This window comes from Podospora bellae-mahoneyi, chromosome 7 (genome assembly GCF_035222275.1).
Source record: "Podospora bellae-mahoneyi strain CBS 112042 chromosome 7, whole genome shotgun sequence".
Classification (NCBI taxonomy): Eukaryota; Fungi; Ascomycota; class Sordariomycetes; order Sordariales; family Podosporaceae; genus Podospora; species Podospora bellae-mahoneyi.
The window spans coordinates 47,101-72,921 of NC_085886.1; the positions used below are offsets into that span (position 1 = coordinate 47,101).

The window sequence follows — 25,821 nt, forward strand, 5'->3', positions numbered from 1 at the left end:
TTACTGCTCTTTGGCGCGTAATTCTTCCACCGCTAATCTCATCCCCTTCTTGTTAACTACCCCTGACATCCATCATGGCGGCAGCACCATGTTTCCCGGCGACACTGACGCCCTTGCCAGCTCCAACAACAGATCGAACCGACATTTCCCCCCTGAGAGCCATGCTTCGACGGCAATATGACAATAAGACCATGACCGCCACTTCCGGGGCGGCGACCACCGCCATGACAATAGCAATTACCACAGACGATAACCATTCTTGCACTGTTAGCCAACTGTCCCAGTCAACCTTCACGCCACTGTTCTAATGCTTAGGAACAGAGCTTCAATGGCTTCTCTACCTGCAGCTCAGCAGGTGATTACGGGGCTTGTTTTGCCAGCTCCTCCACAGATCACTGTAACTGCAATAACGGTATACAGTATCTTGAGTGCGTCTCCGTTGCCCTTGCTACGTCCAGCTGTTGGGGAGCGGTAGGCGGTGAGCCTAACTGGGAGGCCTATGAACAGTCCTGGTTCCAGACTGCGTGCCCAACACCTCTCAGCAGTGTGATGGCACAGCTACCTCAGCCGTATGCTCCTTATTTGTTCCCGGAATGTTCAACCTGAATCGCTCACAGGAAGCAGTTCAACAGTTCAACTCGAACTAAGCCCCGCCTCAACCATAATTCCCCTTGGACCCATTACTGCTCCCCCACTCCCTGTAGCCCCAAGCATCATCCCAGGCGAAGGGGCACCCTTGCTCAAAGGCGACTGCACCGCGACTTCGTTCTCCATGATACAAGGTGATGACAAGGTGTTTTATGTTCCTTTTCGGCTGCGACAACTCGAGACCGGAGTGTTGTCCATTCAGTGTTCGCACAGTCGCCGTTGCTGATGGCAGCAAACAACAAGCGAACCGTATGGCGGCCGTTCCCGGGCAGTTTCCACAACCTCAGTCAGGAGACACTGCGAAATTGGTGAAATGTCCTATGGACTATTACAGCGTTCCTGGAGGATTATGTTGCCCAAAGTGAGTTGGCAAACCTTTTAGTCTGTCTTCAACGGTTATATTAACAGCGAGACCCAGCGGTTACTTCAAGTTCACATCTACCTTGGCCAGTGCAACCCCTTTTTTCAGCTCCTTAATTGAAAAGGCCTCCCCGCCTGTGATAACGGCAGGTGACGTGAAGAATCCCGCCAACTCTGATTTGCCGACAACGGCAATCTTAAATGCGGTCTGGGCGATGGGGTATAGCCTTGGGGTGTCACAGGCAGGAGTCTCCAATGGCTTGTCGCCAGGCGCCGAAGCAAGGATTGGGGTTGGAGTTGGGATGTTAGTCCTACTTGGAGCCTTGGTTGCGTTTGCACTGGTGAGTCATAAAAAGAAGAAAAGGGAGGCTCAAAGTTTTATTGGTTCAACTGTGGCACCAGGTGGAGGAGGGATGGCATACCAGTCTGGGTATCATGCTCCACCGGGCAGTCCGCCACCTGCCTCAACTGCTTCACCAGCAGGAAGTCCAGCCGCCAAGTACGCAGAGATAGTATCATCACAATACGCCCCCAGTGCTGTCACTGCTGCTGCTAATGGCGGCGGTAGGTACTCGGATTACGGAAAACCTGGGGATGAAGGAGCAGGAGGATGGCAAGAGCAACGACCTCTTTATCCGTCTCAGCCTGCGTATGGGCATGGGTGGCAACAACTTCCAGTTTATGATGGGCACACACATCAATGGGAATGGCAACGTGAACAACACCAGCAACAAGGGCAGACTTATGAACCATATCGTCGATACCAACTAGAATGACACTGTTTGTCAGTTCCTTGGCGCTTTGAGCACCATGGTCTCGTATATGAAAGCCCAGACGGACGGAACATGGTCTTAGGAATGAATAGCCCAAAACCTTGTTGAATTTCCAAACTTAACATTTAGTCGCCCTACCTTCCCACATTCCTGTCAGCAGTTTGAAATGGGCGTGAGAGTGGAGTCTCCACTTCTGCCATCCAAGAGCTTCGTGATCCTTTTCAAGCACTTCGCGAGCCAACGTCATGCACCAACATTACAACCTGTTGGTTGCAGCCAAGAAGCCAACTCGGACCGCCCTGCCAATATGCTGATTAATGTTGTTGATGACAAAACAGGATTTCACTAACGGAAGCTTCTTGATCCTCTTTCTCGATTTTATAAAGGTGTAATTTTCCAGGTGTCAGCGGACTATAGCGTTCCACTTCCACTCTTCAGTGAACTTCCCTACCTAGCCTGTCAGCAAGGCCACAAGGCACATCTTTCCAACATGAACAACTCAGACCCATCTGCCAAGCCAGTCTTCTTCACTTACCCCGGCCAGGGAGAAGCATTGTCCAACGGGTTCCACTACAGCCAAGCGGTCCGCATTGGAAATCGAATCGAGATATCCGGCCAAGGTACGTCCATAACTGAGGCCTCTCACTTTGATATAGACATGATCTGACACGAGAGCCGTCCCCGGATTCAGGTGGTTGGGACCCAGCCAGCGGAGCCATCCCTTCCTCTCTCACCAAAGAAATCGAGCAGGCATTCTCCAACGTTGAGTTGGCTCTCCAGGCGGCATCTCCCGACCCCAGCAAGAAGATCACCTGGCGCCAGGTGTACTCGGCTCGCTCTTTCAACACGCCGGCCAGCTTGACAGAGGAAGGCCTTGCAGCTACCGCGGCCGCACTCAAGAAGTTCTGTGGACCAGACCATCGGCCTCTTCTCACTGCTGTCGGAACACCACAACTTGCGCTCCCGGGAATGAATATTGAGATCGAGGTTGTGGCTTTGGTGGATCTGAATAACTAAACCATGTGTCGGGCTCAGATAAGGTTCTTACTTGGGGAGGCGAAATAGAAGAGTATACTGTGTGTTTTGAACTGTAGCTTCCAGTCTCCAATGCTCCGGCTACGAAAACAGATGACAGAGGCGGGGGGGCATGCTGTATGACAGCATCCTTGGCTGAGTTGTCAACAAGCGGTGAAGCACTTCCAGGGGGAACAGATAGATTACTTCCCTATGACACGATAATAAGCAAAGGACAGCTGCGGGTGACAACAGTTTTTGTGTAGGTAAGGTAACTTTACGTTACTGTTCGGAGCAGCTTGACGCACGGTGGAGGTGGCATTTGCGTGCAGTGCCGATCTATGCAGGCCGCGAGGAACAGGTATTGTTGAAAATAGCTGACACCAAAAAGATCGATGAGGAATGGCCAAATGGTCGAACCGGTGGAGTTTAACGTCTTCAGGGGGAGGGGGGAGCTACGAGATGCACTAATTACCCCGCATCATTCAATGTGAAGTGGAGGAGGAGCCGAGGCTTGTCGATGACGATTTCTCCATCTGTTATTTGGCCATCAGCCTTGGGAGCTCTCGGCTGAGACGAGTACCTACCTAGTAGACGAGCGGCTGGAAGAAGTTGGTAAGTTCGGATGAGATGATGACTGGTACATCATGATGATAATAATGATGATGCTGAATTCTGCCAGGCCTAATCGCCGATGCTGTGCTTTGTAATGCAGCTTCGTTTCGAGATCAAAATAGAGTTGGCCGCGGCCCCACAGTCACCCCCCTTCCCCGCAAAAACTCCAAACTGACGGGCTAGGCGGAGTTCGACAACAACCGTCTCCAACTGACTGTTTTGATATCAGGATATCACGATATTCTGTGTAGGTATACCACAAAATATTACGAAAATGTCCCGTGGGCTCCTGCGATGCTACCTAGCACCAACAAGAAGTACGACCCTCACCTCATGCACTTCATCAATTCCGTCAGGTCCCTTTTGCGCCGGGTTATCTCCGCGTCGGCAATGACGGCAAGCTCCAAGCTGCTGTTGCTCGACATGGATGTTCAGGTGCTTTTGTTGGTGGGCCAGTGATTGTGCAACTAATTCCTGCATGGAAAGGCGCAAATCGACTTCAACGCCCCCCTGTCAGTCAAGCTTAATCAAAACCGACCACATGCCCACGCTCTTCATCCCTCTATTTCTTGGCTCCCATCTTCAACTGAGCCGCAGGAGTCCAGCATGAGACTTTGCATGTTCCATCTTCCCTCACCCCCATTTAGACAAAATGGATGAAAAGGCCGCCCGCCAAAGCCGAGAGCAATCGACATCAGCGCCAGCCACGCTCGCCGCCGAACCGCCATCCTCGGGTTCTAGTGCTTCCTCGGTGGCTCACAAGAGGGAAGCAACTTCTTCTCCAGTTGGATTACCTCCTCAAAAGTCATTCGAGTCTGGAGATGATGGCCAAAGCCGCGCTATCCATCCCGATATCGACCATGAAGAGGCAGAAGCAGCGGATCCTGGCCATGAGCTTGATGTCGAACTTGGCAGAGTAAGTCCACCTCACCGCCTTGTATAATGGTGTTAACCTTCCCAGGCGCACGACATAGAAGACATCAGGCGCATCGAAACTCGTGGCAGCGTCAAAAGCAAGGTTTCCCGAGTTTTGAGCGTCGTCAGCCGCCGCAAGGCCAAGGAGCGTGAACGAATCCCCTTCGCCCCCGTACCCGTCACCAATCTTCACCAAGGCATTGTCGGCTGGGAAGGTCAGGATGACCCATTGATGCCGCTCAACTTTCCTAACCGCAAAAAATACCTTATCCTCTGCCTGCTTTCAGCCATCACCCTGTTGACACCCTTCGCATCGTCAATTTTGGCCCCGGGTATCACCTATTTGAACCGAGATTTTGAAAATGACAACGAGATTGTGGGCGCCATGACAGTTAGCGTGTATCTGCTTGGCTATACCGTCGGCCCATTGTTCCTGGCGCCGTTGAGTGAAATATATGGGCGGAGGGTTGTTCTGAGTGCCGCAAACTGGTTCTTTTGCGCCTGGCAGATTGGTTGCGCCTTGGCGCCGACGATTGAGTCACTAATAGTGTTTCGATTCCTCGCTGGCGTGGGTGGTGCTGGATGCTTGGTAAGTCTCGACTTGGGAAAAGACGATGGTCGTGCGCTCGTTGCTGATGACTGACTCTTCCCAGACACTCGGGGCAGGCATCATTGCCGACATGTTCAGGACAGATGAAAGAGGATTCGCAATAGGCATTGTAACCTTGGGGCCTTTGATCGGTTGGTGCACGCATTTGGGGTAACGTGGATAGCAACAGGGTTTGGCTAACTTTGTCTCCAGGCCCAACTGTTGGCCCCGTCATTGGTGGCTTCGTATCTCAAACTATCGGGTGGCGCTGGGATTTCTGGATCGTGCTGATCATATCCGTCGTGGTATGCGGGCTTACAGAGCTCTTCAACCAGGAAACGAACCCTCGCGTTTTGATTGAGCGGAAGGTTAAGCGGCTCGCCTCGGAGTCGGGCCGGAAAGATCTGAGGAGCTGTTTTGAGACCGGAGAGCAGATGAGCCAGAAGCGTATTCTTCTCAATGGTCTTGTGCGGCCGACCAAAATGCTCTTCCTGTCACCGCTCGTCTTTTTCGTCTCCATTTACATCGCCTTCACCTATGGTACGCTGTATCTGCTCTTCACCACTATTCCCCTCGTGTTCCAGGAGACTTATGGCTGGAGCATCGGCATAACGGGCCTCATCTACATTTGTCTGGGCATTGGAAACATGTGCGGATGGGCGGTGGTCACGGCCACCTCAGACAAGGGTGTTGTTCGGCGTACCAAGCAGAACAACGGGGTGTTCGAACCAGAGATGCGTCTTTCGCTGAGTATATGGGCCAGCACGTTGCTGCCCATCACCTTCTTCTGGTACGGCTGGACGACACACTATCACACGCACTGGATCGTGCCAGTTATTGCCCTATTCCCTTTTTCGTTTGGAATCATTGGAATCTTCATCCCTCTGACGACATACCTCATCGACTGTTATCCAATATACGCTGCATCAGCCATAGCAGCCAATACCGTCGCCCGCAGCTTGGCCGGGATGTTGCTTCCACTTGCCGGGCCATCCATGTACGAGAATCTTGGATTGGGTTGGGGCAATTCATTACTTGGGTTCATCTGCATTCTCATGATTCCCGTACCGCTATTGCTCGGCAGGTATGGGGCAAGGTTGAGAAAGATGGGCCTCCAGTTGTAGACCAGGAATTTTGGGTAACGATATTACTTCGGGCGCGGTTCCGCCAAGTTGGCAGATGGCTTCAGCGGTGTTGAGTTGCCCTGTTATACACGCCCGTGTTGCATCTCGGAGTTTAGGTTACCGGTAGGTTGTTGACATGGCGAGATTTTGGTTTTCTTTTTTGAATTGTAGCTAGCTGGGTAGACATTTGACTTTGAAGGTATAAAGTTTGTTGGGCCATTTCTCTCAAATTTTCAAGTCAACATATCATGGGGCCCCGAGAAAGACAGTCACCACAGCAGCATACCTGTTGCTTGTTAGGAGCCATACCCATTCTTTAATCGGTGGCAAAGAAGCATCAATACTTGCCCGGCAATGACAGCGGCAATCTCAAATGTTCTCGCTTTGGTCATAGCGGTAACAAGGAGAACAAACCGGAAATCGAACCGCAGACAACTGCGAGGCGACCCTCTTACATTTCCTGCCGCTTGACAAGATCTGGACCATGATAAAGCGTGCTCCCTGCGATCGAAGCCATGTTTAGCTCAGAATTCTTCGTCCCGTCAAACTGGGTGCAAAGCATCGCGATGGGCTTGACAATCATCGACCACCCACGGACCAGAGTCGTCAAAGGCGATGAGGTTGGAACTCGAACCGCCGAGACTCTTCCGGGATATGATGATGACGACGAGCATGAAGCGGTCGAGACTGTGTTGAGCGGGACACACTCTTCCTTTGACATTAAGACCAACAGCGACATGACCAAAGCATCAAGCACGACAAGCTCAAGCGCATCAATGCTCCTCCCACCTGCACGATCTTTTGAAGTGCAACGAGATCAACCTGGAAGGTGGGCACCTTATTTGTTCTGAGCAAGGCCGGATCAAAGAACCTTATGCTGACATGATTTCAAACAAAAACTTGACAGAATGAACAAGTTGAGTAGCTGATAGACATGGACAATAATTAACCATGTTCTGCTGGCAGATATACTTTCCATGCGTTGAGCACTGAAGATGAGTCGATCACGGATCAACGGAGACGGAGCGGGCCGTGGACCGGCTACTGGCTGTTGCGTACAGGGGTCCATTACCGACAGCTTAGTGGCCTCCAGGGTCATGAGGGTCAGCGGATGCAAGGATGGCCCGAGACAACGGCCAATAACACACGGCAAAAAAGGAAAAATACATTCTCCATGCAACCATCACAGCTGCATTGTGGGTGAATTGGGACGTCCCGGGAGATGGTTTGATGCCTTTTGGCATTTTATCCTGGTGGGGATTGCAACTGCAGTGCGCCATTTCCCGGAGACATGGCACTAGGTGGAGTGCCCTGAACCCAGACATCGTGGAGACATAAAGTAAACAATTTAACCTCACTTTGGACTGTCAGATGCATCTTAGCTTTGCTACCCCAACTCGCTTTTGATACCCCAAAACTTGCTGCCGGTCATCCACAAAGCCTCAGACTACCTACCTACTCCAGGCCGTCGACACCATCTTACAAAAACTACACCTTACGGTACTTATCGACACCGTCAACATCTAAAAAGGCTGCCAACGATGAACATGTTTCGCACGAGCCTTTCAAGAACCGCTACCCGTGCAGTACGCACATTGTCTACCTCCGCCACCAAATCATCCTCCATCCCTCTCCGCATCTGCGGGCGTGGGACAGGCACCCAGCAGACCATCACCATCAAAGACAAGCCATACAGCATTCAAACCGATACATACCCTGTTCTCGGTGGCGCTGACTCGGCCCCATCACCAGTGGCCTACAGCCTTGCCTCTCTTACCTCCTGCAACCAAGTAACGGGTGCTAAGGTAGCTGAGGACCACGGCATTAAGCTTGGCCAGTGGAACGTCAGACTCGACGCCGTGCTTCCCACGGACGTACTTATCAAGGGCAAGTGCGAGGGTAACCCCAACTGGGAGAGCGTTAAACTCTTCGTCAGAGTCCAGACCAACATTCTAGAGTCTGTAAAGGGAGACAACTTGGAGGCTGATGCGCGATTTCGTCATTTTGTCAGGGAGGTGGAGAGAAGGTGCCCAATTACACAGCTCTTCAAGAGAAGTGGTGTGCAGTATGAGAGTGAGTGGCTGAACGAAGCTCTTTAAAGAGGTTGGCATGGAAGATTGTTGGTGGACATTGTACATATATACCTTCGAAGGCAGGGCGGGCTAGGCATTTGTTGGGTTTATTGAGCGGGTCTTGTATCTGGTAGTTTCCTTTCTTGATTTACAGGTATCTCGGCGTTACGAAATCCAATGGCATTTGTTCGCAATATCAAGGGAAAGACATGGACAAAAATCCTTTACATGCATTAGAGCCGGTGATCTTTACTGTTCCTTAACAGAAAATCAGCTTACGTTACGTCGCCAAGATGCTGTCACACACATTAGACTCTCCGGACATAACAGATTTGGAGTGGTCAGGAAATCCTGCTGCTCAGTGATCAAGGCTTGGGCGAGAGGAACCAACCTGCATTCAAATGCAACTAAGTTGGCAATAGTCGCACTTGTGTTTACAGCCGGAACCTACTGAAATCCCAACATTCACGTCACACTCCTGGGTAGGTATCAGCAATCCTCCACAACTAGAGACGGTCAACAACGATGACGGAACTACAAAACTCAATCATTCAACTTCGCCCGAAGGGGTGGGAAGCAGATCCAGAGCACGAATATTTCAATCTGTCCACACTAGACTACTGCGTTGGACAGGTGTATACCAACTACGCCTTGTTCTTCAAGCTTTCTCCCAGCGCGGACAAGTCGAGGATCATATCTACGATCAAAGATGGATTGGAAGTCACGCTGTCCCAGTGCCGTCAGCTGTGCGGCACTCTGCAGGAGCAACCCTCTGGAGGTGGCGACCTTTGTTTTCACAAGACCAGAGACAGCACGGTCGAGCTTCACGTTCAGTTTCTCGACACCGCCGAATCGAAGCCCGAAGGAGAGTATCAGACGTTCGGATCACTGGAAGCACAGCATTTCGCCTCAAGAGCGCTGGGAAACATGAAAACCTGGTGTGTTTCGCCTATGACATATGGCGAGAAGCCCGAAGCACAGCCATCCAGCCATCCCAAATGTGCCGCCTTCAAAATCACTTTCATCCCAGGGGGCTTCCTGCTCATGATGCACCATCATCACTACGCCAACGACATCATGGGTTGGGCGGGAGAGTTGCACCAACTGGCCGAGAACTGTGCCACCATTTGGGCCAACCCTAGCGCCCCGGCTTTGCCTCCTTGGGATCCATCCTGCCTCGACCTGTCCAGAATTACTGCGCCGAACGTACCCGAAGACAAGAAGATTGATGGCCCAGCCTCACCCCTCCGCCATCCTGATCACAAAAAGGCTCAATAGCTGCTGTTCCATCTGTCCAAGACCAAAACTGCCGCTTTGAAGCAACTCGCCAGTCCGAAAGATGGCAGCTATTACGTGTCCAGCTATGATGCCTACAATGCTCTCATATGGAGAATCCTGACTAAACACCGCCTCGCACTCTTCGCCGATGATGTCCCCTCTAATACCCCCATGATATGGGGAGAAGCAGTTGACATGCGTCGCCGCTTCACCAACCCACCTATCGCGCCCCGCACTCAGGGCAACGTTGTCTACGTGGCTCTTAGCAGCCAGTCACCACCCGAGCTCAAGCCTTTGGCTGCTTCTGAGGTCGCCTCAGACGCATCATTGGAGAAGCTGGCGTGGTACATCCGTCAGTTGACAAACTCTGTCACCCAAGAGTCTCTTGCTGCTGCATTGAATGGCATCGCGCCCATCCGGGACAAGACGGCCCTGTTTCTGCGCGTGGACTCACTCCCACCGCTGAGTATCTTCGTCACAGAATGGCGAGACACTCGTCCTTGTGATGCAGACTTTGGTTTCGGCAAGCCGCATGCATTCAGGTTCCCGTTTGACACAGTCACCAATGGCCTGGTTGTGGTCTACCCGGTCCGAGGGAATGGACCTTGCGGGGATGATGAAGGGAATGAGTTCAGCATTGCGGTCGAGATGGGAATAAAGGACAGCCTACTGGCAGATGAGGAGTGGAACAGCTGGTTTGACTTTAGAGGAGTAGATGCTGATGATATGCAGAGGGATTGATGTCAAGGTGACGCGCACGGGCCACATTTTTTACCCCTGGATGCCCCCGATTTTCACAAAACATGGGTGTTTCTTTGTTCACGTTGCAGGTAAACAAATTAGCTGTGAATACATACTATGAATCACTTTTGACCAAAACCAACCCGCAATTTAAGCATCTTCGAGATGTAAATGAAGCATATCTTTTCCGGATCATGCTTTCCGTCGCCGGCCCGCCGGCTAGTTGACCCTTCCCCCTGAGTGACCCTTCACGCGCGTGCTCAACTGTATGTTTTGCAATAACACCTTACTCACTAGCCCTTCTTCCACCAAGATGTAAGACGCCCTTTATACCGTCCCATACCGTGGAATGAGATGTGTCGCTAGAGCTTGAGCTTGCGCTCCACATGCTACTTCGCCGTGTCTCGGTGCTTTCTGAGGATGTGCCCATAGAGGAAGCCACTATCCTGGCCTCTGTATAAGACCCTGCATATTTGTCAGTATTGAATGATGAAACTGGATGGGATAGCTTTAGCGAGCATGGGATATCATACGGATATTTCCTGCTCCTCCCCTACCAAAAGACCGCCGACGTTCCCGAGGTCTTTGGCTCGAGTGCCCGATGAAATGCATCCTGTGGAATGTGTGTCGCTTCAAGGTTGGCTTGCAGCATATCATGTGCATCGGTAGGCATTCTTGGGCTTTATAATTCTTGGCTTTCAGTATGACTTCATAGGAGCACACAAACCAGCCCGAGCACTTTTGATAAGGTTCGACATTGCCATTGGCCCCCCGAGATATTTGTGGTCATTACTGTCCATCACTGATGTCGATCTCTGGCGGAGATAACCGTGTCTCAGTCGCAGTGTGGGGTGGCACTGTCTGGGAAGCCACAGTGACGTACACAAAAACCCAATGGCCCGTTAAATCCGTTCGCGGTTACACTTAGTTGATATTCGTCAAATTTGAACATTCAAGGTTGCGATTGCGAACTTGGTGTTTGGGGCTTCCAATCCTTCAAAGTGAGGTAATTCCAGCGTAGCATTTCTTTGGTGTATTTAACTAGCAGTGTACATCTCTCATCACCAGTCTTGAACTTCACGGGCAGTATATACCCAACTTCTGAACTTATCCGAGAATCATACCTTGAAGGAGCTGACCTCAATAGAGATACCTATTGCCCCTGCCATCCTGGTTGGCTTCAGGTACCGCAACCTGCATCCAGGGTTTATCCATGGGTCAACTCCATGCACCAAAAGACCCTGAGCTCCACATCACAGAGGGAAGAAAAAGAGGAGAAAGGACAAAAGAACAAAACTGTGATGAGAGGGGCGAGATTCGAACTCGCGCCCCTTTCGAGACTACGGAATTCTGAAGGGAATTTGGATCAAGGTATTCACCTTAACGTAGCGCCTTAGACCGCTCGGCCACCCTCCCACTTTTGATGGTATTCCCCGACAGAAATCCGGACCCTAGAACACCTCTGGACCTTTGAACATGGCAATGTTCAGACTCTCTTTGTCAGCCTAACTTCGAGTCCCTCCTGCCTGACAAAAAAGCTGTTGATGACTTTCCACTCCTTCGCCCCGTCAGCTGGCTCAACATTATAAAGCAACGCTAATGTTGCGAGGCCTTTATAGATTTGTATCAGCGCCAAATTCTTTCCAAGACACATTCTGCTCCCAGCACCGAAAGTCAAGTCTGCGCCGTTCATCATCTGCAGCCTTTCTTGGTATCTGGTCTCATTCTCTCCGCCAGCCCTCAGCCACCTTTCAGGCTTGAACTCGTCCACATTTTCACCCCAGATTTGCTTGTTCCGAGAAAGGACATAAGGGTTCATGGCCACTGCTGTACCCTCTGGCAGGTAGTGCCCCGAAGGCAATGTGAAACCTCCTTTGGGAACATGTCTTTCCAATCCTAGCGCAATGCCCGGTAAAATTCTCATGCTCTCTCTTACCAACCCCTCCAGGTATGGCACACTCCTAGCATCTCTGTAACTGACTGGGCACTTTTCTCTGTTGATTCCAGCTTTCTCTAGTTCTTCTCTCAACTTTTTCCACCTCCCTTCTGCCATCATCGAGTAGTAGATAGCAGTCTTGATGATACTCGAGGTGGTGTCTGCCCCTGCAATCATGTTGCTCAGAGTATATCTGACGACCATGGCGTCATCCACCACCTCTGGCCACTTTTGACGTGCTTCGAGAAACATATCCAGATAGTCTGCATCTCTGCTCTTCTGCTCTGTGCCTTGATCTTCCTGGAATCGCTTCATGATATGCCCTACACTAAGTCCGACGATGTGATTGAAGCTCGGCGGTCCGATTCTCATGATTCTGTTCTTGTCAAAGACGTAATCAAGCCAAGGGATTGATGTTATGAAAGCAAAGTAGTCGAGCGTTTTATCTGCTGTCAAAAGCGTCCCGTCAAAGTCTTTGCCCTCGCGCAAGTACCCGAGCGGCTGGGAAAATGTGACGTTCCCGATGACGTCCCAAGTGTCTATCTTTGGGTCAGCTACAAAGTTCATTTCACGCGGCATGTTCAAAGGCTATTAGCTTAGCAAGGACTTACAGAAGACGATCCACTTCCCCAGATCAATCTCCTCTTGCCCATCATTGCCACTTACCCTTTTGTCCAACTCCTTACATAGCATATCGACCACTTCATCCATCTTGCTTTCTACTCTTGCCACCGCGGCGGCGGAGTAATACTTGGCCACTGGTCTCTTCCACTTGGCATGCAACTCTGGGTCAATTTGACTGAACAGGTTGTACATGATCTCCCCCGTCTCCTTGATTCGCGTGCTGCTAGAGAGGTAGAACCCTGTCTTTTTCCACTCGGCTTTTTGTTTTGTAGTCGTCCCAAAAACAACTTTGATCGGCTCGGGGTAGTCAATATCGACGGTGTTGGGGCCAATTCGAACGACGGGACCGTATGTTTTGTGCAATCGAGTGATATGGAGATGGAAAGACCCGCGGGTGGTATGGTAGAGGCGGTAGAGGTCAGTATAGCCTGTTATCTCACTTGTCGGTACGACTTTCAGGAGGACAAGACGATCTAGAGGAACAGGGATAGGACTAGGACTTACGGGCCAGAAATGGACCAGGAATTGATCGGAGAGGTGATAGGAGATGCGGAACAACAAAGTATCCCAACAGTGTGAGGACCAGAGTGGCTATGACCAGCAAGTTTGCGGTCAGAGAGACAGAGGTGCCATTGATGGACGTGGAAACCATAAAAGTCCAGTCATCAAGACCACGGACCATCATTTTGAATGACATTGGCTTCGACGAGACGTTCGTGGAGCTGGGTTTTGCTTGGGAAGGTTTGGTTTGGCAACAAAGTCCCTTACTGGATCAAAAGGTTCTAATAACTTTTTTTCAAGCTCCCATTACCCACAGGCCCTCATAAGAGCAGCCTGAAACACCCACCTAGTAGGGACCGCATACCATCTTATCAAATGCCGGTCTACCTTTATCCTGTCTGAACACCACATTAATGTTACACCAGTGGTTTTATCTACCACAATTCAGGTTACACAACAGCATTCCAACTACCAACATGTCAACGTGCAGAGAATTGACGCTCGTGCATTGCATCGATCATCAAGTCAACATGGCATGGCAACCAGTCCCAGCCCTTGCAGGCCGCCTCGGCGTCAATAGTCATTGCAGGTTGCTGGAGACAGCCCACGCTGAATGTGTCTAATCCTTGGCAGATATCAGTCCATACCTGTCTCGCCATGACAAGGTTTCACGCAAAGTTGACTGTTCCCCGCATCGATTACCACACTCAATTAGAGGCAGACAGGGTTCTTAAATCTCGTCAATAAACCAGTATATTGATTGTTATATCCTACTCCATATGTACATTTCTCCTTCCAATATGCGCAATTCAAGTCCCAGATAACAAGGTGAGCTCCACACCAGCCTCAATGTGCGCCTAGCTTCGATGTCCTAGCCATGTGTGAGGGTCTGGCAAGTGACTGCCATTTTACTTCATGTTCAACAGCAGGTATCTAAGACCGGCCCAGGTCTCGACACCGCTGGGAACGATCTGGCTAGCAGGGAGAACGAAGCCGTTGGCACCAGTGTCACGAAGCTCGGCGGTGAATGTGTACTCAGAGCCGCCCACATCGTTGGCCCAGTCGACACTGCTACCGGTGGCCTTGTAGATGGTGCTGCAGATAGGTCCGGAGGTAAACCTGGTGCCGTAAACGGCCTGGATAGCCGAGGCAGCGCCAGCAGCAAGGGACACAAGCTCGGTATGCTTAGCAGCTCTGGCAGTGCAGGAGTATCCGTAAGCTGAGTAAGAAGTTGTTAGCTTCGATTGACACTGTGGTTCCATCAAGAAGGGCAGAACGTACGGGTCATGAACAGCTGAGAGTAAGCATGCCAGTCAATGAAGAGCTTCAAGCCCTGGCTGGACTTGACGCTACGGATGAAGTTGGCCAGGTTGGTAGTCTCTGGGGCATCAGAGGCGGCTCTTCCCTTGTAGTCCTCGGCGCAGGGGTTAGTGGAAGCACCACCAGTAACGGACCACTGGAAGTTCCAGTTACGGTTGATGTCACGGCCAATGCAAGTGCTGCCAGTATTGGATTGACGGTTCTTGCGCCACAGACGAGTGTTGGTCTGGGTGAAGACGAAGCCGTCAGGGTTAACAACGGGGAAGACGTAGAAGTCGTACTTGTCGACAAAGCTCTTGATCTCGGCGTCGGTGTCGTACTTGGTCAGGAGGTTGAATGCCAGGTACTCGTTGACCATGGTGGTGATCCACTCGCGCGCGTGGACGGTGCTGTGGAAGATGACAGCAGGCTTTTTGCCCTTCCCGGAGCTTCCCCAGAAGTGAATACCTGTGATAGGTCTTCCCTCGTTGGAGTTGCCCGACGTGACGATGGCTGAGCGGGTTGGGTAGGTGGCCTGGAGATCCCGCAGGAACTGGAGATGGTCGTTGTACGAATGGTATGAGTTGAACCACGTAGCGTTGGCAGAACCAACTAGTGGTTGATGTTAGTACAAGATGCAACTCTTCAAGGGTGGTACAAAGATGGCGTACCTGCATATGCAGAGAAGTTGGACTCCTCCTCAATAGAAGCAGCCAAGTCCTCGTGCATGGTAGTGACCTCCATGCCGGCGACAGCCGCCTCGAACTCGGCCACTTTGGATGGTGGGACAACAATATCGGCGAGAGCGCCAGGGGCCTTGGGTGCCTTCCATGTCTCGAGCTCTAGCTGCTCGATGATCTTGGAGACCTTGTTGACCTGGTTCTTGACAGCGACACGGAAGACCTTGTATCCATCGTAGGCGGTGACAGCGGGTCTGACCTGGCGTTCGGGGACAGCAGCCGCCGAGGCGAGGGCCAGGAGAGTGGAAAAAGCGAAAACCGACTTCATCTTGAAGAGCTGGGAACTTTGCGTCTTGACCGTGGAGTTCCTGGAGAAGCTCTTTTCCTCGAGCGACTCCGGTAAGACCTGGCTGCTTTATAGCTTCTTGGAATGACCGTGGGTTGGAGGTAGTACACATGAGTGGTTTCCTGCCTGTGGCATGGGATGAACACACCTAGGAGGAGTGGCACTGCCTCGGGTGGACATGACCAACGACGTGACCATGGGCCAGATAACCTTCCCTTTTCGGCCGAATAGCGATGCGGAGGGGGGCCAGGTCTGGATGTTTGTCACCTTCCCGGGATGACGCACGATGCAACAGTCTGGGGTTGCAAAAGCCGATCCCGCATTATACCCGCTTGCCCCTAGCCAATGTGCTTTTAACAATCAGCTCGGCATTGTGCTGGGCGATCTCGCTCTGCCTGCGACCAGGGGCTTTGGCCAGATGCCGAACCAGGATTGTCGCCCCGAGGCCGACAAGACCACCTTCCGCAACTGGGTCAGCTTCGCGCCTATGCTTCATTGCCTTGTTCTAGAACAATGCATATGATCTTGTGAGAATGTTATACAGCCAAAGCGCCTGGGGCGAGGCAATGACACTATTGGCGGTGTGCGCGTACAGAAAGGCAGGTTCGTCCTACCGTTGAGCTGTTTATGTGCTATTGATAATCTTGATTGGGAAAGTCATTAAGCCATATCAAAACCGTTATCTTGGCCCCTGCCCTCTCGCAACAACCAACACCAAACGTGGGGATGTGGGGGTGACTACAATCATAATACACGATCGGCTGGAGTCAAAAAAGCTTCGCTGTTGCTCCCCCCCCCCTTCCACCCCCGGACCTGCAGTTAATGAATAAAGCTTGGCTTTACAACTGGTCCAGCCCTGTTTAGATTTCCATGCTTTACCCCTTCTTGGCGCACATCCCTCCCTCTTCTTCTGCATCTGCCGAGCACTGAGTTTGACTGTTTAAAGAGGATTCAGCCAACGATCAGACTTCCATCCCTGCTCACAGACGTTGTCCAGGTCGAAGGTACGGTCCTCGTCTTCTGTCATTTGACTTTATGAGCCCATGCAAATTCTGCATCAGTTCTGTCGCAGTATCTAGCTGACAGTTAGCAAGCTCGGCGAACTCAGTGGGGGTGGAAAGAGTTAGGAAGTTTGTGGAGTGGGTGTGATTCATCTTGTTGTTGTGGTTGTTGTTGCTGCTGTTGCTGCTGGTGGTGGTGGTGCCGTTACTGCTATTGCCAGACATCTTTTCTGGGGAGGGAAGAAGGTTGAATGTAGAGGTAGGGATGGTAAGAGGAAGAAAGTCTAGGTCGGCGATTGAGTTGTTATAAAGGTGTGATGGAGAGAATGATGATGAAACAGTGATAGGATTCCAGGTATATATCTATTTAGTAGTAAGACAGTAGGGGTACGCGCTCCTTATATAGTCGCAACAGGAAAAAAATGAAACAATACGTTCCACATGATCTCTCTGAGAACGCAGGCCTTGTTCATGAAAGGCTTTCCTTATTCAACAAACAACCTCTTTTGTATGGAAAATAATTCTGATTTCCAGAAACCTACAGAGGCTTTGAAGATGCTTAAAGTTCAGTGGTTCACCGTAGAATGAGGTACACATTTGTGGAGCATGACGATCTGGCCTTTTGTCACAGAGGAAGTGTTCGAGCACTCACTCATACCTAGGCAGCGACCCACAAGAACAATTATACACTGTCAAAGTGACCGGAGATGTTTTCTTGTACCATTATTACCTTAGGCAGCATTCAGTCACGATGCCATTCAAAAGCTAGGGAAATAGCTCCACAGTGATGATTGATGGGATGCTGAGGTAGTAGTTGTTTCAAGTTCCTAAATTGAATTCGAAGCTTCTAAAGCTTGAGATTGGAATGGCTGCCTAGAGGTACCTTAAGCCAAGAAGCTTCCAATGTAGTCTCTTTTGCCAACTGGAACGCCTTTGCTCCTGAGAATGGCATACGCCGTGTTGAGATGGAAGAAGAAGTTGGGGATTCCCTGGTTGAGGACTGAGTCTCTGCTGACAATCTTGATGGTTGTTGGCCCCAAAGCACTATATTTTTCAAAATCAGCAATGTGTCCTTTGTTACAAGCTCCGCCACGATGGGTCGGGTGGACTCACAGATCGACAGTTTCATCGGCTTTGGCGTCAATAGCAGCAGCATCGGCCTCCTTGATCACCTGCCTCGCCTTCTCAATGCGGGCATACAACTCGACAAATGTCTTCTCTCCATCTTCCCAAGGCTCATCAGCCTTCCCTTGGGAGCGGGTGAGGGTTTTGCGGACAGTGTTGGTAACATTCTGAACTTGAAAGGTCAGGGGGAGCATGTCATCGATGAGCCTGGCATTGATGTACTCGGCATTGGCATCGAGGCCCTGTGATGCAGCATATTCTTCGGCCTTTTGGAGAATATGAACGAGTGTGGAGAGACCCTTGGAAAAGGTAGAAATAGTAATGGAAGAGAGAGTGAGAGACATGTTGGCGGTTTGTGCACTGCTCGTGACGAGGAAGAAAAGATGATGATAAGGTAGGTTGAGTGGTAGTGTATATGGCAATCTGCGCTGAGGGTAGAGGATTGGTATGAGAAGTGTTCAGAGCTTTTGACAGAGGAAACAGAGACGTGTTTATACTTCTGGTTAAGTTCTTCTCGCTCTCTCAGGTCGCACAACCAGGGCCCTGCATCACCTCGCATTATTAATGTATTCTACCCAATGGTGTGCTTTTAGTTTCTGAAGCGGGATGTGTCAACTGGAATTACAAATTCACGTTACGTGTGGCTCGTCAACAATTATTCAGCTCGACTTTAGCAGCTGCTGTCCAGGGAACGTAACAATCATCTCGATACCAGTGCTTGGCTGTTCCCTCATCGGACCAATTATCAGAGCTTGGAAGACGCCAGGAGAACCGAGACTCCTTGCTGCCAGTTGAAATGTACCGAATAGGACGAGAGGCGGGTTCCTTGCAGGTTGTTGTGGTATAGCTGGTGTTGCAATTGATACCAAAAGGATGTCGTGATGTGGGGTACAGCATTTGCAACACAATGGCGGGTTATGGCCGCCGAGCCGGAACCGGGGTTTGCCGGCATTATCGCCGAACCACACAATTATTTTCGGTATGGTCAAAATATCACGAATTCCGCAGCCGGCATGTCGTCATGTCACAGATCATGTACTCCCAATACTGAGATTGAATCTTGTATGATTTTTGAACTACTTAGGTACTACACCGTAACCGCTCTTTGCACTGTGGATTGTGATCCTTCTCCCATCTGCGCACCAAATGGCCTCAGTTCGGCATGTATGGGCCAAGATTCTTGTAGAAGGCGCATCTGTCCCCACGGTAAGCCTCCCAAGTGTTGGCATTCTGAACTGAAATGGCATTCTTGATGCCCAGACCCTCATACTGGGGATAGGGCCCCACCAATGGAAGCTCAACAGTAGCGAGAGTCCCGCCGGTTGTGTTGAAGTTGACAAACTGGGGCGCGTTCTGGTTCCAGACAGGCCAGTTGGATGCGGGGTGGTATGCGCTAGGAGATGCAGAGGAGGCTCCGTTCGCAATCGTGTTGGCGATGGATGGGTTTGCACCAACGATAAAGTTGCCCCAGGCCTTGCGGAACGCGAGGGTAATGTCGCTGGGGAGGCTGGGGGTGCTGGGTCCAAAGGCTGCGTTGATATCGGCTCCGTGGTAGGCAAAAGGAACAGAGAACTGATACAGCCAGGAAGACTTGCCCGGGTTGCCCGAGTAAGCATCGGCGAGCCAGTACGCAGGGCATGCAAAGGTGGCCTCGGCGTAGATATTGTTGCCTCTCTGCTTCTGGCCGACGCCGTCGGGGCTGGTGTTGATGGCGTTGAAGCCGCCGGTGTTGAGACCATCAGTCTCAAACCTGGGACCGGAAGCAGAGCTCAGCGCCGAGTTGGGATTGATGGCCAGGATGCTGTTCAGCTGGGCCGAAGTGAGGTTGGGGAACCAGAGAGCCATCCAGGCGAGGAGGTCGGCCTGAGTCTCGATCGCATCGGGCCCAGGCACAAAGAGGGGTCCCTCATGAGCGTTGTACCCCACGAGGAGCTTGTTGCCGTTGACCCTCTTGGCGGTGAGCTGTGCACTGGGACGGTTCTTGATGTACACGCCATCAGTCACAGGCCAGAAGCCCCAACTTCCCTGGGTTGACGACGCAGTGACTGAAAGCGAAGCAAGCTCGAGGTCGGCAGCGCTCTTGCTAAGCAGGCAAGAAAAGACGCTGCCAGAGGAAGGGCAGCCGGCAGCGGCGGAGAAGGCATAATATCTGCTGGTAGGGATAGCATCGTTGAAGTTGGGCTGGTAAGGCAGGTAGGGAGACTGAGCAAGTCCCTTGTCGAACAAAAGAGAGCCGAGGTCACCGTTGACAGCCAATGCGTGGTGCATAACGGAGCCAGCACCGGCGGACTGCCCGGCGATAGTGACCTTAGAAGGATCACCACCAAATTTGCAGATGTGGAGCTTGACCCAGGCCAAAGCAAGAGCCTGGTCAAGATGACCGGCATTGACAACACCATTGTCCTTGACCTCCTGGGAGGACAGGTAACCAAAGGCACCAAGCTTTTTGAGCATGTATGTTAGTAACCACTTTTCCAAAGTACAAAGCACGATGTTGTACGAGGGGATGCACAACTTACACGATAGTTGATAGAAACACCAATGAAAGTCTTCCCATTGTCGTTGATAAGCTGGGTCAGATCTTGCGAACTATCACCATACCCATAGCCTCCGCCGTGGATCCAAACCACGACTGGAAGCTTGGTGGCATTGGCAGGGGCGACGACATTGAGGAAGAGGCAATCTTCGCTACCAGGGGGCCCAGGGAAAGAGCCAAATGCTGTACTCGGAGTGTGTTGATAGCATGTGTTGCCAAAGGCGTCGGCATCAGTGACTGGCGCAGATGAGGCCAGAGCAGGGAAACGGGGAGGCTGCCATCTCAGACTACCCGTGGGAGCCTGCGAGTATCGGATGCTAAGGTATTCTTGTCAGCAGAGAGGTCAGGAAAGAGGAATGTGCTATGTCTCGAACTTACCCCTTCCAGTGATTCAGAGCAGATGCCGAGTCGTAGTAGCCCCTGTACTTGGCATAGCCAGTGTCCACGACCAAGGTCGATTCTTGAGCGCACTGGGGCGCACGGATTTGATGATCGTTGTAGGCTGCAGTCAGTTCGGCAACAAGATTATCCACAAACTCGGTGGCGGCATCTGTAGTGCGTGCGGCGGCTTTGGAGCTGGGCAAGGCAGAAGAAAGCGAGGAGCCTGCGAGGAGCAGGCCCATCCACTGTTTGATGGCCATCGTGACTATGGATGACGATGTTGGCAAGATGGTCCTGGTTGCCAAAGTGAAAGCAGAAGAGAGGAGGCCATCGTGACTTTAAATATCAGAAATGCCATGGCCCTCTTCCTGCCAGCCGGAACTATGGTGTCCCAAGCAAGTTCACAATGACAGCGGATAAACTGGGGTGAAGTCAAAAAAAAGTTAGCGGATACTACGCTGTATAGCCCAGCTCCATCGCTAAGGCGTAGCGTACCCCATCATATTCCAGGCAGTCGCTTTTCTCTGCCATCTTATGGGCGCGGAGTTCTGTAGAGGGCTTTTTTGGCAGCGACGGCTCCATTTGTACAGCCTCCCAAGACCATAGCTGTCAATAAAGTCATGACGGTGTGGTTTCCGTGACAGAAAACACCTGCGGCAAATCGGGCAGCTTTCCTGGTCGCGGGATGGTGCGGGATGATGCTATTGGTCGTCCGCGAGTGTTCTGTGTCTCCAGCGGTGACGGCAGTGGATGGGTTCTCTTCCCCCTGCCTTAGTAAGGAATCAAATGTTGCCATTGATGGGCGGTTGAAGAAATGTCTTGGTAGGCAACGTGCTATGTGGAAAAGTATTATACAATATGCATGAACTGTTGGCAAGACACGGCACGGAATCAATCGACCGACCACTGGACCACCAAGGCGGGACCAATGCTGGCACCCTATGGCATGGTTTTTGTTGTTGGGAGCGGGGTTGCATTGCAGAATACAGACCCTTCTCTTGAGATGGGTTCCAGACAGAAGAAAGTTGTTTCCATTCCACCGAAATTGAGCCACATCAGGACTTGAAATTCTCTAGCGCAATTGTGAACGGGTCCTCGGTGTTTTCATTCGCGATATGTGCAGAGGGGCAAGATGTCAAAGCGAACCCCAGATCCACCACATCTCCGCATTCTAACGGGAATCGGATAGGCGCAACATGGCAGCACTCACCATGCCAAGGTCCGGGGACCAACCTCAACCTCGCGTGAGCTGCCTGATTCGGCTTGAGAAGCCCGCAGAAGACAAACAAAAGTGATGAAGCTCCAGTCAAGCACCATTTGACCCGCTCCTACAAGGTGGTGTACCGTGTGTTTAGGTTTGCGAAGGGGGTCCTCAGGTAGGTATTGTCTTTGATCGGTAGGTAGGTAGGTATGTGGGTGGGTAAGCACAGCGTTGACCAAAAAATTAGAGACTCATACTTCACTGGCGGACCCCAAGTGTATCAAAAGAGCGGTCGACTTCCTACCTATCTTCAATCGCCTTCATGAAATTTAAGGCCTTTCAAGACCCAAGGTCCACCTCGAAAGGGCCTTGACTACCAAGCTCATGGTTTTAACCACACACGTGTTGGACAAAATTGTGACATGATTGGAACACCACACCCATGCCTATAGCCCGAGCTTGCCCATAATCTCACGTGTCATTCCTTGAAGGTGGGCTTGCGCAATAAAGCCTGCAAAACCTTCGAAGGGCTCAAGGGGTGGTAACCATTTGATCGACGAACGGACCACATCTTGATTTCAGCGCCTGCATACGCCAAGTCAGCCATCTCGTGGTACTGGAACGAACGTCCCCTTTTCACCTAGCCGCACCGTTAATCCCCCTCAGCTTGGAGCTTGGGACTCTCTTCCCCACCCCCCCGTTACAGGTTTCCTCTGGGTGGCGATGATCTCGCTGAGGGAAAAGTGGTGATACCCAGTTTGACGTGCGGTTCGTGTTCGTAGGGCCGAACTATGACACATCATTGTTTCTGCGGCACGCTCCATGGCGTCTCTTTGACCTTCATTTTGGGGAGAGCTGCTGCAGCTCACCACACCCAGTACAGGATCAGATCATCAAAGAGCTTTTCCTGGTGACGGAGACCAAAGCGAGATGGTGGTCTAGACCGAACGCCATCCCCTCAAGTTTCCCAGACATCAAATACCCCACAACTGGCTAATATCCGGTTCCCTCTCGCCATCTGATGGACCCTTTGAGCTCTTAGACTCTCGTTGCATTTTGGAAGCCACCCAAGTCCATCACTGACATTCCCGCCGTGAGACACTATCAGATGTTGACCATCTTCCACCATGACAGACGCAACATCAGCCAGTCCGCCAGCACCACCGCTCTCGTCCAACGCCCACGAAGACGAATCCTCCACGGTGATTGGGGCTATCATCTTCTGCCTGGTATGGTCAACTGTAATGGTAGGCATGCGCCTGTGGACGCGGGGCAAGATGATCAAGCAGCTTGGGATAGATGACTATGCCTGCATCCTAGGCTTGGTGAGTACAATGCCCCTTTGCCAAAATCAACCAGTCTTCAAGAATCTTACATGACCACCTCGCCCAGCTCACGACATGTGGCTCAGCCATCGCCATCGGCCATATGACAACCTTTGGCCTGGGAAGGCACATCTCGGTCATGAAACAAAACGATATTCCCCTGTACCTTCGAGACTTTTACGTTTCCATCGTCATGTACTGCTGCGCCCTCCTCTTCCTCAAGCTCACGTTTCTCTTCCAATACTACCGCGTTCTGGCCGTCCAGCATATGCGCATCGTTTATCTCGTCGCCATTTTCATCGTCGGGGGCTGGGCCCTCTCCCAAGTCCTGGTGGGCATCTTCATCTGCACTCCCATCCGCGCGTTTTGGCTCGGGGTGCCCGATATCGAAGGTGCCACGTGTATTCCAAACATACCTCAATGGTACATCAATGCCGCGGGCAATATCGTGACAGATGTGGCTGTCTTTGCGCTGCCTTTGCCGGCTTTGTGGAAGTTAAAGCTGGCCAAAGGTCAGAAGTATGTGCTGATTGGCATTTTCAGCTTGGGCTTCTTGTGAGTCTCTCTTCCGCACCCTCTTTTTTAACCCTTTTCTTCGTGAACCTGCTCACAAGTCGACCCTCTGCGGCAGCACCGTCATCATCTCCATGATCCGGATCAAGTATCTTCAACTGTACGAAGACTTCCCCTGGGAAAACGTCACGTCCTCCCTCTGGTCCGTTGGCGAGCTGACCTCGGCTATCACTTGCGCCTGCCTGCCTACCCTCCGCCCCTTCTTGGCGACCTACTTTCCCAGATTGGCATCGGCCATTGGTGGTAGCAGGGCTCATCCCACAGGCGCTATGAGTGCCGGCGTTGCTGTTGATGGAACCGGCCGTATCCGAACAGTGGATCCCGAAACGGGCGTTTACTACGTCGGCAGAGGACAGCACTCGCGCGCCCGCAGTGGCGCGAAAAAAGGTGCGGCGGTAACGGTCGAGTACTCTGACGGGACCGGTAGTGAGGTTGAGCTGTCGCCACAGCAGACGAAGGTCAACCCATTCGAGGCTCACGTGATCCACAAGTTGGAAAGTCTAGATGAGGTCAGTATTGTCAGTAGAGACATTCGATGATCTGATGGGGATCAATGTGGACTTAAGTGTACATACCTGCATCGCTGTACCATATATGACAGTGCACATCGCACACGGACGAGTCATTTGTATTATACCCCTGCCTCACGAATACAATATTCTTCGAAGCTCAAACTGTTCTGCCCGACGCCGAACCCAGGTTGTGAAACATGCTGCGACTGGTCAAGATCAATTCAAGTGCGACGCGCAATGAACCCAGGAAATAACGCCCTACACGATACACACACATTCATCTTTCATTGAAACCCCCAGCAGACATTATCATACAGATCGTAGCCTCGTCCCAAGTGCGCATACAAAAACTGCTAGAAGTAAAACTGCTGCTGTGGTTGGCCCGGTGGTGGGTGCGCAAGAAAGTCAAAATTCATCGAGTCTACCGGAGTGCCGAACGGATCAGGAGTGTCTGGAGTCAACCTTGAATTAGAACTGGGGTCCCCTGTTACGTGCAACATCGTACATGACATACCCCAGAAAATGTGATCGTACAGGTCCATGGGTGACATGTAGGTGGCAGGGTCAAAATTGGAAACATCGCTCAATTGTTGCTGATTTTGCTGTGGTGGGGGGAACACAAATGGCATGTTGCTGATCGTTCTGTCAGTAGCTTTCGATGGGAACATATGCGTCCTGGTATAGAGAGATACATGCCTGTGTTGCATGTCACCCAATTGTCCTCCGTTCTGCTGCATCTCTGCCATGGCCAAGGCTGCATTTTGATGTGGATCCAAACTAGTGGGCATCCGGGAAATGGAGTCCTGTGGCAGCGGAAGACCATGAATAGGATATCCTGATTGAGTCCCTGGCTGCAGTGGTGTTCGGGTGCCAGAGCCCGCGCCAGAGTTCGCACCGCTCTCCTTCATGGGGCCGGGGCCGATTACGGATCCATGATCGTAGATATTCTTGAGTGCCATCAGAGCACGGGACAGGGGACCCGAAAGTTCAATATCGTGGTCAGACCGATGGATGTGCGGTTGGGGGGACGTTTGTTCCTTGGCTGCTGTTGCCGAAAGCGCTGATATCAGGTCCCCTTGCAGTTGGCGGACTTCAGGATCCCCTTTGGAGTCACCCAGAATTCCCAGAAGCACAGCCGAGGAAAGGCCATGGTAGGTGAAGGCCCATGAACGAGTGGGAATGACTGAAAGCTGGTGCATGGCGAGAAACATGCGCACTGTCTCGGTCAGATTCAATTTGCATCGGTCGGCGAGGAACTTCTTTTGTGGCGCGTCGAGACGGGTACTCTCGGAACGCATCAAAGCTGGCCGACAGCAAACTGACAGAATGAACGAAGTGTGTAACCGAATGGCAAAATGTTGTAGGCGGTCCAATGCTGACTTGCAAGCATCCTTGTTCCGCAGCTGATTCAGGCATTTATCCCGGATATGTTCGACAGCCTTGCAGTTATCCAAGATCTGACTGTACGTAGCGTTGGAAGCAGCGTCGGGGTTGAGCCGCTGAGATATGATCTTGCAGAGATGGTACATGGCCTCGAGGTATGCCCAGCCCTCTGTCTCGGCAGTTTGGGACATGGGAATAGGGCAACATGGTATGTTGGTGATGGGGGAGCTAAAAGAGTTCTGGTAAGGACGCAAGGAAGAAGGAGGGTG

At 51.6% G+C, this 25,821-nt stretch overlaps 13 protein-coding genes and 1 non-coding gene across 14 annotated transcripts; 8 read left to right on the forward strand and 6 right to left on the reverse strand.

Moving 5' to 3' along the window:
- The first annotated feature begins 56 nt into the window (after positions 1–56).
- On the forward strand, positions 57–1,849 carry QC761_704890 (uncharacterized protein). Its single transcript, XM_062882062.1, is given in 6 exon segments — positions 57–266; positions 322–569; positions 625–851; positions 862–1,009; positions 1,067–1,547; positions 1,609–1,849. 6 exon segments carry the CDS (start codon positions 75–77, stop codon positions 1,777–1,779), a joined length of 1,467 nt encoding a protein of 488 aa, XP_062727712.1. The 5' UTR covers positions 57–74; the 3' UTR covers positions 1,780–1,849.
- A 406-nt stretch (positions 1,850–2,255) lies between these two features.
- On the forward strand, positions 2,256–2,854 carry QC761_704885 (uncharacterized protein). Its single transcript, XM_062882061.1, has 2 exons — positions 2,256–2,401; positions 2,473–2,854. The coding sequence occupies exons 1-2, from the start codon at positions 2,272–2,274 to the stop codon at positions 2,796–2,798; spliced, it is 456 nt and encodes a 151-aa protein (XP_062727713.1). The 5' UTR covers positions 2,256–2,271; the 3' UTR covers positions 2,799–2,854.
- Positions 2,855–3,349: 495 nt separating this feature from the next.
- Positions 3,350–3,869, forward strand: QC761_0101050 (uncharacterized protein; the record flags this gene model as incomplete). Its single annotated transcript, XM_062873108.1, has 2 exons — positions 3,350–3,410; positions 3,640–3,869. Coding segments are annotated over 2 exons (291 nt in total), but the record flags the coding sequence as incomplete, so codon positions are not given.
- A 193-nt stretch (positions 3,870–4,062) lies between these two features.
- QC761_704880 (uncharacterized protein) lies at positions 4,063–6,038 on the forward strand (the record flags this gene model as incomplete). Its single annotated transcript, XM_062882060.1, has 4 exons — positions 4,063–4,326; positions 4,372–4,914; positions 4,979–5,066; positions 5,128–6,038. 4 exons carry the CDS (start codon positions 4,063–4,065, stop codon positions 6,036–6,038), a joined length of 1,806 nt encoding a protein of 601 aa, XP_062727715.1.
- A 515-nt stretch (positions 6,039–6,553) lies between these two features.
- QC761_0101070 (uncharacterized protein) lies at positions 6,554–6,967 on the forward strand (the record flags this gene model as incomplete). Its single annotated transcript, XM_062873109.1, has 2 exons — positions 6,554–6,867; positions 6,946–6,967. 2 exons carry the CDS (start codon positions 6,554–6,556, stop codon positions 6,965–6,967), a joined length of 336 nt encoding a protein of 111 aa, XP_062727716.1.
- A 271-nt stretch (positions 6,968–7,238) lies between these two features.
- Positions 7,239–8,475, forward strand: QC761_704870 (uncharacterized protein; the record flags this gene model as incomplete). The annotated part of the gene is made up of 2 exons (XM_062882059.1): positions 7,239–8,111; positions 8,441–8,475. Exons 1-2 carry the CDS (start codon positions 7,580–7,582, stop codon positions 8,473–8,475), a joined length of 567 nt encoding a protein of 188 aa, XP_062727717.1. The 5' UTR covers positions 7,239–7,579.
- Positions 8,476–11,110: 2,635 nt separating this feature from the next.
- On the reverse strand, positions 11,111–13,496 carry QC761_704850 (uncharacterized protein). Its single transcript, XM_062882058.1, has 3 exons — positions 13,194–13,496; positions 12,677–13,117; positions 11,111–12,604 (listed from the first exon to the last, which is right to left on the reverse strand). Exons 1-3 carry the CDS (start codon positions 13,384–13,386, stop codon positions 11,616–11,618), a joined length of 1,623 nt encoding a protein of 540 aa, XP_062727718.1. The 5' UTR covers positions 13,387–13,496; the 3' UTR covers positions 11,111–11,615.
- QC761_0101100 lies at positions 11,432–11,545 on the forward strand. Its single transcript has one exon. It is a non-coding gene; the product is annotated as a tRNA-Leu (tRNA).
- Positions 13,497–13,906: 410 nt separating the features above from the next.
- Positions 13,907–15,946, reverse strand: QC761_704840 (uncharacterized protein). The gene is made up of 3 exons (XM_062882057.1): positions 15,161–15,946; positions 14,472–15,101; positions 13,907–14,409 (listed from the first exon to the last, which is right to left on the reverse strand). The coding sequence occupies exons 1-3, from the start codon at positions 15,495–15,497 to the stop codon at positions 14,099–14,101; spliced, it is 1,278 nt and encodes a 425-aa protein (XP_062727719.1). The 5' UTR covers positions 15,498–15,946; the 3' UTR covers positions 13,907–14,098.
- A 219-nt stretch (positions 15,947–16,165) lies between these two features.
- QC761_704830 (uncharacterized protein) lies at positions 16,166–18,155 on the reverse strand. Its single transcript, XM_062882056.1, has 2 exons — positions 17,630–18,155; positions 16,166–17,560 (listed from the first exon to the last, which is right to left on the reverse strand). The coding sequence occupies exons 1-2, from the start codon at positions 17,983–17,985 to the stop codon at positions 17,401–17,403; spliced, it is 516 nt and encodes a 171-aa protein (XP_062727720.1). The 5' UTR covers positions 17,986–18,155; the 3' UTR covers positions 16,166–17,400.
- Positions 18,156–18,688: 533 nt separating this feature from the next.
- QC761_704820 (uncharacterized protein) lies at positions 18,689–20,818 on the reverse strand (the record flags this gene model as incomplete). The annotated part of the gene is made up of 3 exons (XM_062882055.1): positions 18,689–20,083; positions 20,161–20,494; positions 20,556–20,818. The coding sequence occupies 3 exons, from the start codon at positions 20,816–20,818 to the stop codon at positions 18,794–18,796; spliced, it is 1,887 nt and encodes a 628-aa protein (XP_062727721.1). The 3' UTR covers positions 18,689–18,793.
- Positions 20,819–22,886: 2,068 nt separating this feature from the next.
- On the forward strand, positions 22,887–24,196 carry QC761_0101140 (uncharacterized protein; the record flags this gene model as incomplete). Its single annotated transcript, XM_062873110.1, has 3 exons — positions 22,887–23,084; positions 23,152–23,639; positions 23,716–24,196. 3 exons carry the CDS (start codon positions 22,887–22,889, stop codon positions 24,194–24,196), a joined length of 1,167 nt encoding a protein of 388 aa, XP_062727722.1.
- QC761_0101150 (uncharacterized protein) lies at positions 23,752–24,283 on the reverse strand (the record flags this gene model as incomplete). The annotated part of the gene is given in 3 exon segments (XM_062873111.1): positions 23,752–23,868; positions 23,873–24,157; positions 24,233–24,283. Coding segments are annotated over 3 exon segments (453 nt in total).
- Positions 24,284–24,522: 239 nt separating this feature from the next.
- Positions 24,523–25,743, reverse strand: QC761_0101160 (uncharacterized protein; the record flags this gene model as incomplete). Its single annotated transcript, XM_062873112.1, has 2 exons — positions 24,523–24,620; positions 24,882–25,743. The coding sequence occupies 2 exons, from the start codon at positions 25,741–25,743 to the stop codon at positions 24,523–24,525; spliced, it is 960 nt and encodes a 319-aa protein (XP_062727724.1).
- Positions 25,744–25,821: the final 78 nt, after the last annotated feature.